The sequence below is a fragment of the Mus caroli genome, unplaced genomic scaffold, assembly GCF_978045245.1.
Source record: "Mus caroli unplaced genomic scaffold, Mus_caroli_1 scaffold_3, whole genome shotgun sequence".
NCBI lineage: Eukaryota > Metazoa > Chordata > Mammalia > Rodentia > Muridae > Mus > Mus caroli.
In genome coordinates, this window is record NW_028227258.1 from 151113789 (window position 1) to 151128771 (window position 14983).

Here is a 14983-nt window from a genome sequence, read left to right on the forward strand (position 1 = left end):
AGACAATAGTAATCAGTGTCCAGGTGCCTCTCTTGATCGCTATAACATTCTTTTTTTTTTTGCTAGCATTCTTTTTTTTTTTTTAAATTAGGTATTTTCTTCATTTACATTTCCAATGCTATCCCAAAACTCCCCCATACCCTTCCCCCACTTCCCTACCCACCCACTCCCACTTCTTGGCCCTGGCATTCCCCTGTACTGGGGCATATAAAGTTTGCAAGACCAAGGGGACTTCCCAATGATGGCCGACTAGGCCATCTTCTGATACATATGCAGCTAGAGACACGAGCTCTGGGGAGTACTGGTTAGTTCATATTGTTGTTCCACCTATAGGGTTGCAGACTCCTTTAGCTCCTTCTTGCCAGGTCTTTGTTGGCTCCTGGGAATACAGTTACTTAAGAAATCAAGAAATTTTCATGAGGGCGTTCTCAATTTTGGAGGCTCAGTGTAGAGAACAGTGAGTGCAGTTTCCAAAAGAGGAGCTGGGTTTTTCTCAATTTTGAGCCCGAGAACCTCAGCTACAAGAATTGAGTTCTACTAAGTCTCTTCTCTTTCTGGAGAGTGCTGGAACCTCCAGGGAGCGCGCAAGCGTCTTCAAGGCCCAGCTTCTCCTGTGGGCCCCGCCCCGCCTGCTCGCCTCGCCCCATCGCGGAGTCCCGCCCCACCCCACCGGGGGTCCCGCCCCCGAAAGCTCTGCCTTGTCCCACTACAGGCCCCGCCCACCTCACAGGAGCCCCGCCCCCGGTCCTGCCTGCTCCGGACTGACGTACGCAGCGCTGCCCCGCCCCCCGCCCTTGCGGCGGTGGAAAGATGGCGGAGTTGGACATTGGGCAGCACTGCCAGGTGCAGCACTGCCGGCAGCGAGGTGACGCTGGAAGCCCCATTTTCATCCGCGGGAGACCTGGGCCGGGTTCTGACGGCCGGGGCGGTGGCGGCGGGTGAGGGAGGACGCGGGGCGTGAGCGGCCTTCCAGGGTGATAGTGGTGGTGTCTTTGTTACTGTTCCTCGGTTTAGGGGCGAACTTTGTGGCTCCCTTGGTTTGCACGCAGATCCCGAAAGCACACCTTGCAGACTCCTCGGGGTATCCAGATGGCCTTGCTCAAGAAGCCTTGGTCGGCGAAGCGGCTTAGATCAGGACTCCCACTTCCCCTCGGTCCTTACCATTGCGACCGTGGAGCATCCACTTTCCCAGGCTTTTTCTTGATTGATTTTTATTTTTTTTGTCCGACAAATGAGTTGAACAGCATCAGTTTTCAGCTGTGTGTTCGTCTTGGTGTTTCTAATATTCACTTAAGCTATTAGTTGCAGATCAGTAAACCACATTTTAGGAAGGTTTAATAAATACTATGGTGATGGTAGACTTTGTCATAAACATAGGCCCTGGTGGTATGCGTCAAAGTTCAGGATGTTTAGACTCCTATAGCCGGTAAGTCCTTCAAGCGTTAGGCTCACAGTCTGCTAGATCGCACTCCAAATGTGAGGAGAGGGTTTCCTTATGCTGCAGCTTCTGTTAGTTCCCAGCAAGTTCTTGAATGCAGCTCTTGGGTTTGGCCTGGATTCCTGCAGTAGGTGATGCCTGCAGTAAGCAAAGGCAAGACAGGACGTGTTGTTGTATATGTCCTTTACCTTTCACTCAGCAGATCAATTTTGGTTTTTTTGTTTTTTTTTCCATGTAGTCTTTCCTAGGGAAGCTTGGCTATTTGGATTTGACTGTTAAGCTATATACATCTTGTCAGGTCAATTTACTAGTATGTCTAAACATATCTACCATCTGTGATATAGCTCATCCTTTCCAGTTTCACATATCTGTAGTGTTATTAAGATGAGGCCTATCTCTTGGACTAGCAGAAAGGGGGTAGAGTTAAGTAGGGATATCTGATGCTAAGGAATTATTTTAATCATAACTCCTCCTCCTGGGCTACCTTGAATGGCATATAATACTTGCTTGAACCCTCTAAGTCTCAAAATAGCAAAATTGAAAGTGACATAATGGGCCAGTGACAAAGTCTGTAATCCAAGCCTCGGCGTGTGTCTCAGACAGGAGCATGGCTGTAGGCAGGACCCTCATTCAGACAGACCCTGCCTCAAAATCACAGGGGGAAGATAGAACTGATTCCAAAAAAGTTATCCTCCACCCTCCATTTGTGTGTCAAAGTACAAGAAAACACAACACACACACAATAATAAGAAAAATAAATCTAAAAAAGTATAAAAATTCTGCAGATTATGTGTTTGAGTTTACATATTGACACATATCTCTAATTTCTTGGCATGAAATTGAAGCTCACAGTATTATGATTTATTTAATAACAATAGTGATAGTTCACTAGGCACTTCTCACTCTAAGAAAACATTCGGGCCCTTAGTCTGCAAGCATGATTACCTAGGGAGACCCTTTTGTTTACATACAACCTCTTGGCATTTTGGATTAAGATACCCTATAAGGTATCTTTTCTGGATTACTAAAGTTTTCTGTAAAGGACTGAGCTGTACTGTCTGGTTGCTATTGTGAAAGCAGTGTGACTGGGTTTGTGTAGCCTATGTGGCCACTTGCTGGAATTTATATATGAGATAGATTGAAGTCAGTTAGAAAGTGATTGAGCCAGGTATGGGGGCTCACACTGTATTTCCAGCACTCTAGAGTCTGAAAAAGGGGGAATCAGGAATTTAAAGGCCAGCATTGGCCATATGAGACCCGTGTCAAACAAAATAAACACACAAAAAAAGTAATTGTTTTTAATAATTAGTTTCTATAACTGAGGATTGATACTTGTGTGAACTTTACAAAGTATATGTATATAGACAGCATTAGTATGAATTAACTAATAATATCTATGTGAGAGATAAACATATATACAGCATATACTACATGTATATCTGCGGCTTTATTATTAAGTAAACTACTTAGTATTGCTAGATTGATGTTAAATGGAGTCAGAATTAAAACCCAGAATTTTGACACCAAATGCATACATTCTGCAACACACTGTTCTAAAAAAAAATACCTAGTAAATCTTGGAAACAAAACAATGGAGAAAAATACCACCATTGTTTTTTTTTTTTTTTTAAAGATTTATTTATTTATTATATGTAAGTACACTGTAGCTGTCTGTCTTCAGACGCACCAGAAGAGGGCATCAGATCTCATTACGGGTGGTTGTGAGCCACTATGTGGTTGCTGGAATTTGAACTTCGGACCTTTGGAAGAGCAGTCGGGTGCTTGTACCCACTGAGCCATCTCACCAGCCCCTTGTTTTGTTTTAAGAAAGTTACTAAGTAACATCTGCCTCCCATTGGTCTAGCCACTTTCCTAGAGTTGAAGATTTGGTACTTTTTGGTTAATAATGATTACATAGTAACTTGATATACAGGGTCATTGGAAAGAAAATTTTTCTTAGAGTTGGCAGCAGATGTTTTGCTTAAGAAAACTAAATCAAGCCAGGCAGTGGTGGTGCACACCTTTAATCCCAGCACTTGGGAGGCAGAGGCAGGATCTCTGGATCTCTGAGTTGGAGGCCAGCCTGGTCTACAGAGTAAGTTCCAGGACAGCCAGGATTACACAGAAATACCATGTCTCGAAAAACCAAAACAACAAACAAACAAAACTAAAATCAAAATCAGACACTGACCAGGACCTACTATTTTTTCCTCCAATTTTAGATTTTCTTCCATTTGTGTGTGATGGTTGTTCAGGAATATTTTGGTAAGTTACATTTGTATGTAGGATGTGAAAAGAATTTTGGTGATTGTCAATATGAAGTTAATTCTGACAATTATGATGTAGAAGAGCGTTGTAACTTTAGCCACTGACAGTTAATATTCAGCGTTGTAGTCACTTGTGGAAAAGACTGACTGACTAGTCACAGTTTCTAATTGGCTACACGTGTATGTCCTTAAGCATTAAGTTACCAGAAATGTATTCATAAATGTGCACTGTAAGATTATGTGTCGTAATTACAGTGAGAGAATAATACCCATACTTTAAAAAAGTAGCTTTTAAAAATCTAGCCATAATTATTCTGTGTATTTTTGTGAACATGCGTAAAGTGTCCAACCTATAATGTTCTAAAAATGGATAGTGCATGGTATTTGAACACAGACCTTGCAAATATGACCTGGGTTCCACCCAAGGATTTGGAAAGTCATGCCTTGACTTTGCATCCCTTCCTTTACTGATTCATTTCAGAAGAAACTGTGAGACCCCTTGTTTGCATGCAGTTAAAGCACTCCAATTAGACATAGCTAGAATGGTGCATTGTTTATATTCGATTGCAGGTGAACACTTACGGTGAGAACATTTGAGACTGTACACACCCCTTCATTCTGTGGCTTCTGCTTGTTCTTACATGAAAGTTACTACTGTAGTGTGCAGAATGCACCATAAGGATGTGAGAAGTTAAAACAGCCTGAGTTACTTCAGTTATCATTAAATGTATTTGCTGATTGCATGTAAATGAATTTTTTTTTTTGTAATTATTTAAGCCTTGAACACAGAAGCAAGGACTCTCATGGTTGTTCTGAGGTGCGTTTATTTTCTCTTATTACATAATTTATATGGCTTTAGAATTTGATTAGATTCACGGCTACTTGGTACACTAGATGTGACATTCAGAATCTTTTGCTGTATTTTGTTTTTTGAAGAAAATTTGCTGTCGTTGGTGTTTAGGTTTTTATTCTCATAGCTTCCGGTCCTAGCCCTCCTCTCCAGGCTGAGCTGTGTGTTCATATCCCCCTTGGCCTCCGTGCTGAGGTCCCGTCCGGCAGGGCTCGTTTTCCCTGGGGTGTGGGGATAGGATTCTGTGGCAGTAAAGTTTTCAGACTCTTCAGCCTTGGACCACCACGAGCAAGTCTAATTTTACGTTTAAGTCGTTACTGCAAATTTGGAAGACCATTTAGGTTTTGCATTATAATAGATGTTCCTGGTATTATGTGAAGGATTTTCCTGTGGTTACAGATTTTAAAGTAGTCATTTTCTTAGCTTTTCTTAACTCTAAGAATCTACCTTCTCTATGCTCAGTAATATGGTTAATCTGTTTATTTCCCCCATCCCCCATTTTAGTTCTTTATTTCCAAAAACTGGCCTAAAAAGTAGGTACAGCTCCCCATTTGAGGGTTGATGAGTTAAGTCTCTGGACATATTCCTTTAAGGGCACCTCTGTGTACCGCTGATACAAACCAGAGAGTAAAACGCTAGGCAATAAACTGGGCGCAGTGCAGTGGTCCACCCTTGTCATCCCAGCCCTCAAGAGGCAGAATAGAAACCCTGCAAATTCAGAGCCCCCGGGGTGTTACAAAGTAAGAACATGGAGAGCGAGAGGGAGGGAAGGTAGGAGAGGGAGAGAATGGTCATTCCACTTTAACTTAAGATATAATTAGAACACATTAGAAAAGTTAGAGTAATCAATTTGAACTGGAACAATATGGTTGCTGCCTTCTATTGCTGGCTTTTGTGCTGTTTTAAATGGGAACCATAGCGACATTTTCCCCTCTTGTGGTTTTAGGTGAATGTAATCAAGGAGAGACCAAAGGCAGATGAACACGAATCTTACTCATGCTCCTTCAAGGGCTGCACTGAAGTAGAGCTTGTGGCAGTGATCTGTCCTTACTGTGAGAAGAACTTTTGCCTGAGGTAATTACTGAACCATGCAAGCTTTGGGTACCGCTTAGCTGTATCTACTTCATGAGCCAGAGCCAGCTCTCTGATCCTTGTAGACACCGTCATCAGTCGGACCATGACTGCGAAAAGCTGGAGGTCCCAAAGCCTCGAATGGCTGCCACGCAGAAACTTGTCAGAGACATTGTCGGTGAGTTCCACAGGCTTCCATGGCTGCTTTCATTCCTAGAGCACATCTGTCACTCCCCAACTCCTGCCCCCTACATCTCATTCCCAGTTATGGAGGCTTTGCTCACTGCCCCGGTGTAAGAGCTTGCATTCTGTTCTAAAATGTTACTATTGATTTACCTGTAGGTTCTGTGGATGGTGTCTTGCCTGCGTGTATGTCTGTGCACCACTTGCATGCCTGATGCCCTTGGAGGCCAGAGAGGGTGTCAGATGCCCTAGGACAGCAGTTACATACGGCTATGAGCCATGTTAGTGCTAGGAGTTGAACCCAGGTCCTCTGGAAAAGCCTCTTAACAGCTGAGCCACCTCTGCAGTCCCAAGAACTTGCATTTTGATGAGTCCTTGTTAAAAGTATTTTGTACAAAGCCTTCTGACCAGTGAAAATCAGGAAATAGTAATAAGGTTCTCATGGGATAGTCTCATTTGTTGAGCAGCAGAGATGTGTTGATTGAGTGTTAACAGTTGTGGTTGGTATGTTGATGAGGCTGGCATGGTAGACTGCTTTGTTTACACAATATGTCCTATTAAGCTGTTTTATAAATGCTACTAACCATACAAGGTAGTTCCAGGACAGAGCCAGTTGCGATTTAGCTTAGCTTCTCTGGCAATGTATTACTTTAGTAGACGTTTTTATTCCATATTAAAGGTGGTGCCCTTGTTCAAACCTAAAGTGTTACATAAAAGGGTCAGTGGTTGCTTTAGATTAAATAGGTTAAATAGCATGTGCCTGTGCACTTTCTCAGGTAGATATTGTTTGGATCGACCATCAGTAATGTAGAGCTCTACTGTATAATTTGTGTATGCCAAAGGCCATAATGGTTAAGCTGGGCATGGTGTATACTTCTTTAATCCCATCAGAGACAGGTGTATCTCAGTATCAGTGTTACATAGGGAGGCCTTGTCTCAAAACAAGAGAAAAAAAAAAAAAAGAAGGAAGGATGGAAGGGAACTCTGGAAACTGATGGGGAAGCCTCACTTGCTTGCACTTCTTCCTTAGATGCCAAGACAGGAGGGGCAGCAAGTAAGGGACGGAAAGGCGCAAAAAGCAGCGGAACAGCCGCGAAGGTGGCGCTGATGAAGCTCAAGATGCACGCTGATGGGGATAAGTCCCTGCCGCAGGTGAAAAGGGCAATGTGTTAAACATCCTTCACATCTCCTCTCTTCCTCTCGTTAATTGAGTACAACTTAGCCCTCGTTTGCATCATTGCGGAAGATCATGTGCTGTCAAGTCTGTATAAGTACTACATCTTTTCCACTTTATAGAGATGGCGGCGAACCATCAATGTCGGTCTTCACTATTTATCCCACTCTGCATCATGATTTTAATATTTTTTCTGTACTCATATTTTTCTGTATGGTCTAGTTCATTCAGAATATTCATTTTTCTGTTGTATGACTGTAGCCTACTTTATTTTTCTAAATAAGCCCAGGTTATTCCGTGTATTATTTTTAACAAATGTTTCTCCAGTGAAGGTGCTTGTGTTTAGGGAGGAGAGCTTCTCTCGATAGGCTCTTTAGAATCTGACACTCAGGACACTGAGGTAGGAGATGAGGAGTTCAAGATAATGGAGCTACAGAGTGAGCGCCAGGCAGCCTGGGAAAAACTCAGAATATACAAGCATACCTAGTCACATGCCTTACTACAGATTTGTTAATTAACTTTTAGCCAACGTATGTGTCCCAGTTTGCTTCTCTGTTGCTGTGATAAAACACTGACTAAAGCCAGCTTGGGGAGGAAACTGTTTATTTCAGCTTCCACATTACAGTCCGTCATTGAGGGAAGTCAGGGCATGAACTCAGGCTGGAACCATGGAGGAACATTGCTCACTGGCTGCCTGCAAGCCTTGCTCAGCTTGCTTTCCTATATAGCTCAAAACAACATCCTGATCAGGGATGACACACCCATATGGGGCTGGGTCCTTCTCCATCAGCTAGCAATCTAGAAAATGCCATATAGACAAGCCAACAGCCCAGTCTGATGGAGGCAGTTCCTCAGTTGTGGCTTTTTTTCCCAGGTGTCTCTAGTTTGTGTAAAGTCAACAAAAACTGACCAGCATATTATATGCTCTCTCTATATTATATATGTGTGTGTGTGTGTGTGTGTGTGCGTGCATATACATATACATGTCTAGTGGTGAGGGCTATAAATTCAGATGGATAATGTCATCATCTCTCTGATTTATATCCCATTGCTTAGTAGAAAAGACCCTCCAGTGTGCCCACATTTTGCTGATGTGTCCTTGAAAGTGTGCGTCATATTCCATGGAGTATGTGACTTTTTGCCATTTTCCCATCGATGAGTGTTGATTCTGTCTCCTCTTATGGCCATTGTGGTGTTTGATTGTTTTCTTTTTTTGAGATAGGTTCTTGTGTAGTCCAGGCTGCCCAAGGAGTCTGAAGTTCTCAGTTCTGCTTTACGCTGCCCTCTAGATGATGCTCAAATTCACCATCATTAATTAAGCTTTTTTTAAAAATCGAGGATGATAGAAATTTATCTGGTTTGAGTTTCTTAGTTTAGAAGCCATGTTTTTAGCTTTTGCATTTCTTCTTGGATATTTACATCTTGTTTTACTTCCACTTGTTTTATAGTGTGTTCCTTTTTGTGGGTAATGTATCTCACTGTACATCCCAATGACATTCTGTCTTTAGATTTCTGCTGTTTGTTGCTTAATTTTGAATTTTAAGTGTATTGATTCTACAAGTTCATCTTGACTTTGAAGGGTTTGTAGCTTAGTTTCTACTTCCTTGCCTTAAGCTCTGGGCAAACCATGCTACCAGCCACCGCTCAGGTTCCCTTAGTTCCACAGATGTCCTTACCTTCCACCTCAGCTCAACACCTCTAAATCTTCTCTCAGCTGAGTTGCCCAGTTGCTCAGCATCCGAAATCTGCCCTCAGCTTAGTTGTATTTCTAATCTCCCGCCTGCTACCCCAGGCCCAGTTGAGGAAGCGGCCAATGGCCACTCCATCCGAGATCTCATATGGCTAGTGGCTCTCTTTCCCTCAGAAGCATGGCAAATCTTTCTTCCTCCTGCAACTCCTAGCCTGCGTGCTGGAACCTGGAAGTCCCGCCTCTTCCGCCCAGCCATTGGCCACTAGCATCTTTATTGATCGATCAAGAACCAATTGAGGAACAGGACCCTGATGGTTCACAGGTAGATTCCCGACCGGTCAAAGCACATCAGAACCACCCCCTACAGGGCTTCTCGTGTATTTCTCTGCCCTGACTTCCCATCCCCGCCCTCTCAGAGCATCAGCTGAGGGAGCTGAGTGGCACCTGTGTGGTTCTGAGGCTGCTGCAGTTGAGCCGGACAAGTTCGCTGTGCTTTTGTGCCTTTCTCTGTACTGATGTGCTTAGGGCAGCACTCAGCACTCAGGAACCTCCTGCTCCAGCTGCCTGTTAGTCTGTTTTTGATCCTAGACATAATTTTAGAGTCTGGGAGCTTTAGTTTTCTCTTCCTGCCTGTTCTTCCTGCTTTCCTTTTAGAACAGGAACTGCTGGTTACAGACATGGACCAAAGCTTAGGTTTACAGTGATTTTCTTTTTCTCTGAATGCTTTTTAGCTATGATTCACTGCACTGACCCTCAGCAAATCTAAATTCCTTTCTGATTAGACAGGAGTTGTTTTGACTGTATTTTTCTTAAGATAACTTCGATTATTTCCCATCATTTCCATTAGAAACACCTCACTTAGGGGATTCTTATTGTACAGGACTTGACCTGTGAAGATGCCTCCCTAACGCAGTGTTTAGGAATCAGGAAATATTCTATTCCCACTTATTTTTTATTTTATTTAATATATGTGAGTACACTGTAGCTGTCTTCAGACACACCAGAAGAGGGCATCAGATCCCATTACAGATGGTTGTGAGCCACCATGTGGTTGCTGGGAATTGAACTCAGAACCTCTGGACGAGCAGTCAGTGCTCTTAACTGCTGAGCCATCTCTCCAGCCCTCCCACTTATTGTTTAATCAAGATAGATAACAATGCAGCTGAGGAAGACAAGCGAGGCACCGCTTATGCTGGAGAAGCTGTTTCTAAACCCGTTGGGTTACTAAACTCTCTGGGGCTTTTTTGTACTTTAGTTTTTCACTTTCTTTCTCAAAAAATCTCAATACCTCTGACATGCCTTTTATGTCTTTCACATAAAATAAATGTTTTTGTATCAAGAAGCCTGTCTCTCAAGTGACAGGACTTTGATTCCAAGGAGTACAGTTGAAACAAGTTTAATTCCTCACAGAACGAAACAGAGGGAACATGTTTAGGGATTCTGGTGTTGTTGAATGAGCCGTCAGTCTTCTTGATTTCTCTCTGTTCACGTTGAACTCTTCTTAACTTGGGAATGCATGGGAGATGTGAGGGAAGACTATGGTCCAAGTCTGAGTCTCTGGAACTCAACAAAGAAAACAAAGAGTTCCTCTGCACCCAGTCCCTGGACATAAAAAGGCCGTACAACTTGGTTCCGCAGATAACCTGGCTAGGGTTTTGAGTCTTTGGGACATGCAGTTAGGTAGGTAGGCTACATGATGGGTTCTTCTGACCAGAACTGACGTCATAGGCTATTCTATGTTGACAAAAGAAGAGTTAAGGTACCGCTAGCTGAATAAGGAATTATTCTCGTGTGTGTCTGATCCCGAATGGTAACTTTTAATTACACAGACAGAAAGAACATACTTCCAGGTATACTTGCCAAAGGGGAGCAAGGAAAAAAGCAAAGCCATGTTCTTTTGCCTGCGGTGGAGCATCGGGAAGGTCGTGGACTTTGCAGCTTCTCTCGCTAATCTCAGGAATGAAAACAACAAGCTGACGGCGAAGGTAATGTCCCGTGACCCCTTTTCCTTCCAGTGTTGGGATGTGTCTGCAAGTGTGCCTTACCCTGTGCACCTTCTCTCTCTCTCACCAGAAGCTGAGGCTGTGTCACGTCCCTTCAGGAGAAGCCCTGCCATTGGATCACACATTGGAAAGGTGGATCACGAAGGAGGAGTGCCCTTTATATAATGGAGGAAATGTTATCTTGGAATATCTTAACGACGAAGAGCAGTTTTTAAAAAATGTTGACTCTTACTTGGAATAGTCATTCAAGGATTCAAGCCAGCAGAATCTTTATAAGCAGAAATCACTCTCAGTAGACAGTCAGTTGTGTTGTGTTTGTTTTGTTTGATTTACTACAGATACTTTTTAAAAACTCTCCAAGTTGCTGTCTTAGAATTTACTTCCATTAGGTCCTAATTTACACCAGTAGTTTTCTACTAGGTTCCATGTTGGTGTTTAATTATGTGTTGATAATTATTGGCAAAGCATTTTTATTAGCTGTTTCTGGGTTAGGCTGTAGAAATATCAGCAAAAGTGTCTTTCCTGGTAGACTAATGGCAGCCATTGACTGGCTGCTGTGTCACAGCCTGTACTGCCTTCCCTCCGAGATCCCGCTCACACAACACCCACCTTTTTGTGATTTTGCCATTCTACGGCAGAGGAAGCCGCAGATGGCAGACTAGCTGCAGATGGCAGACTCTTTGGAGGGGTATAAGTGGTACTTACCAACATTATTTAAAGCAAGTCCTATGATTAAGCGTGATATTACGTCCAGAATACATAGCCTTACTGGATACCTAAATCATGATGCATGAATTGCAGAATCTTGCAGATCCTCTCATTCAGTCTTCCAGAATAAGGTGTGTGATAGGACACCACATACCTAAGAAGGGAACGTAATTTTCTTGGTATCATGTAATTGCACTGGATATACTTCTGGTAAGGAGTTTTCTCTAGTAGGATTCAACTTTTTGTGGGTGTGAATGTATTACAAATGAGAAGAGCAATGGAATAGACTGATTTTGTTACAGTCTACGCTTGCTGTACCAAAGCAAGACAATTATTGCATTTTATCTATAAATTGAAATAAGTCCTCTTGGGGAATGCCTTCTGTCTATCTGAGGAGAATGAGTGTCTTCTGTCTGCACTAGATGAAGGCCTGCATACACTGTGGGAGGGAGTGGTAGGTTAATTAAAGAGTAAGCTGAGCATGCTCATTTGGTCTTTGTCAGCTCCATCTTTTCATGTGCAGACCATAAACAGTGATAATTTCTTGCTTTTATCAGACTCTAAATTCATTCCTTTATAGTTACCTGTGTGCCTACTTAAAACAAAAGTGTCTGATTGCCAATGTGGGCACAAGAAGCCACACTTAGGCAGAAGATAAACTTGGAACTAGCAGATAGAGTTGTAAGGCAAGTTGCGGATAACTGAATAGGGAGACAGGATTTCTCTGTAAAGCCTGGCTGTCCTGGAACTCACTTTGTAGACCATACTGGCCTCAAACTCAGAAATCTGCCTGCCTCTGCGCTGGGATTAAAGGCGTGTGCCACCACACCTGGCAGAAATCACCTTTTTAAAGCTCATATACAAGATTTTTTGGTTTGGGGTTTCTTTCTTTCTTTCCTTCTTTCTTTCTTTTCTTTTCTTTCTTTCTTTCTTTTTTTTTTTTTTTTTTTTTTTTTTTTTTTTGAGATACCAGAAGTTTTAATATCAAGCAGTACTTTAATCTCCATGCTTGGACCTAGTTGGTGGCCAGCACCTCTAATTGAATGAAAATTGAATATGCCAGAAAAATAATACCTACTGAGAAGATGGCAGGCGAGGCTTTGTGATGGTTTGTCTATCCTTGGACCAGGGAGTGGCACCATCTGAAGGTGTGGCCTTGTTGGAATAGGTGTGACATGGTTGGAATGGGTGTGTCACTGTGGGTGTGGGTATAAGATCCTCACCCTAGTTGCCTGGAAGTCAGTCTTCCACTAGCAGCCTTTGGATGAAGACAGAACTCCTGTGCCATGCCTGCCTGGATACTGCCATGCTCCCACCTTGATGATAATGGACTGAACCTGTAAGCCAGCCCCAATTAAATGCTGCTTTTTATAAGACTTACCTTGGTCATGGTGTCTGTTCACAGCAGTAAAACCCGAACTAAGACAGGCTTGTTTCAGGAAGTATTAAAAAATTCAATTCACACTACACCAGCAGGCCCTGGAGGGCTGGCAGGCCTGACACAGGCAGGCATGGGCGGCCTGTTCTCATCTCGTGGAGACTCTGCCTCAGAGCTCCGAAATCTCTCCACCCAGCTTGCTAAGTTCCCACTGGTGGGTTAATACCACGCCAGCCCCACACTTGAAAATTCCCATAGCCTTTTGGAGTGCACTTCTTGCAAACCCACACTTTGCTGCCATATCTTTCTCTCTGGAACCCAGTTGAGCCACCTTGTGAAGGAAAACACCACACAAACTTAGTTCAGAATCAATGCTAACTCAATCACTGGGCGCAACAACTAGCATCCTAATCTTGTAAGCCATATTCTAAATCCTCCAGGGGTCACTTGTAGCTACATCTTGCCTCCCACTCTCCCTGATCAAAAGCCCCTATCTCTCTTCTGCCTCTTCTCTTCCTCTCTCCAACCCGGAAGTCCCGCCTACTCACCCAGTGATTGGTTTCTTTATTCATTAGAAAGGTCACATGAAATCCTGAATACACGATTCACTCCTCCAGACAGCCCCTCTTAGAGTAGTTGAATTAACATCAAATTTCAAATAGCACCAGGGCTACTCACAACCGAGGGGCTGGCTGGAATTGACACCTAGAAAGGATGAAAAATGTCTTTTCTCAGTGAGCAGATGAGAGACAAGTCTATCCAGAGACGGACCTACGACAGTGAGTACACGGTCCATAAGCTAGGCCCCATCCTAGGGATGGAGCCCACGGGGCTGGAGGATGTCAGGATGAGCATCCTTGGTACTAAGGATTGGTAGGTTCATAATCTAAAGAGAACAAGGTGTGGGAGGAATCTCAGTCCCCTACCTCCCCGTGTCCAAATAAACACTCGGAAGGGCAGAAGTCTCAGGTTCACATTAAGTGTGTCTGATGAAATGGTAGGGTTACAGTGTCCCTATCTTACTTGGTGTTCACGTGCGGCATGGGAAACCATGAAGCATAGGAGAGGAGTGTGGATGAACTGTTGAAACAATACTTTGATACTATCGATCACCAGTCTAAAGAACAGAAAATACATGAGAAAACTGGATAATCGGATTCGTCTTATCTACATTTATTGGGTGTTTTGTTCTGAAGATGGGTTAGGAAACAAAAACTGATAAAGTGCTTGGGGGGAAAGGCATACACTTTATTTCTTAAGTTAGACTTAGTTTTGGTGTAGTCAGAGGACAACTTGTGGGAGTTGGTTCTTTCTTACTATGTGTTCTGGGGATCTAAGTCACGTGTTCACCTTGGCAGCAAGTGCCCCTACCCACTGAGACGTCTTCCTGTGGCTCTTAATTCATTTGACAAGCATTTACTCTGTACCCCAGGCTGGCCTTAACCATGTGGCGGTCCCACTTTAGCCTTCCCAGGCTTAGGGGTTTTGTCTCTTTAAAGCTCCTTGGGAAGCAGGCTGTGGTGCTGCACTAGGGGCAGAAGCAAGTGGAACTCTGAGTTCAGGACCAGCCTGATCTCAAGTGAGATCCAGGACAGCCGGAGCCTTATAGTCAGACTGTGTTCTAAGGGGGGGTGGGGGGGGGGTCCTGGGAATTTAACCGGTGTCACTGAGTAGTCTTATTCCCTGTTCTCTCTCACCGTTGGTAAATGTGTGTTACTCGCTTACCCTACGTGGAAGTAAATTCATGATACTGAAGTCTACCATATTTGAAAAATTAACCTACAAACACAGCCATTAAAAAAAAAAAAAAAACAAAACTGTCCAATTGTGAAAATGCCATGATGAAACTCATTACTTTTTATTCTGACACACACAGACACAGACACACAAACACAGAGGGGCGGGGGAACTAGAATAGCCATTTTAGTAGTGGTAGGTAGTAGAGGGTTTATTTTGTAGCATCCTCTCATTTCGGAAATTGCTTGCTTTCCCTCATTCATGGAAGCTGAGGCACAATCGAGTCAATTGACTGCTGCCCATGACCCAGTTGCGCACAGTGAGTCATGTTACAAAGAAAGACTGGGCCAGTACCTTTCCACCATCAAATTCCAAATGCCCAATTGCAGCAGCCACTTAGTTGGGCTAACCTTTGACAACTTTATGTTCTTTTTGTTGTTGATGTTTTTTTTTTTTTCCCCGAGACAGGGTTTCTCTGTATAGC

The 14983-nt window shown here is 43.3% G+C and overlaps 1 protein-coding gene across 3 annotated transcripts; it reads left to right on the top strand.

Moving 5' to 3' along the window:
• Positions 1–771: 771 nt before the first annotated feature.
• Zfand1 (zinc finger AN1-type containing 1) lies at positions 772–12760 on the top strand. 3 transcript variants are annotated; one of them, XM_021158054.3, is made up of 8 exons: positions 772–865; positions 3661–3703; positions 4483–4522; positions 5502–5629; positions 5713–5804; positions 6840–6961; positions 10503–10658; positions 10747–12760. In XM_021158054.3, the coding sequence occupies exons 1-8, from the start codon at positions 811–813 to the stop codon at positions 10915–10917; spliced, it is 807 nt and encodes a 268-aa protein (XP_021013713.1). In that variant the 5' UTR covers positions 772–810; the 3' UTR covers positions 10918–12760. The 3 variants fall into 3 exon arrangements, with proteins under 3 accessions (XP_021013713.1, XP_085692151.1, XP_085692150.1); XM_085836025.1 differs by having other exon boundaries at positions 10507–10658; XM_085836024.1 differs by lacking the exon at positions 772–865 and adding an exon at positions 3106–3533 and having other exon boundaries at positions 5502–5804.
• The last annotated feature ends 2223 nt before the right edge of the window (positions 12761–14983 follow it).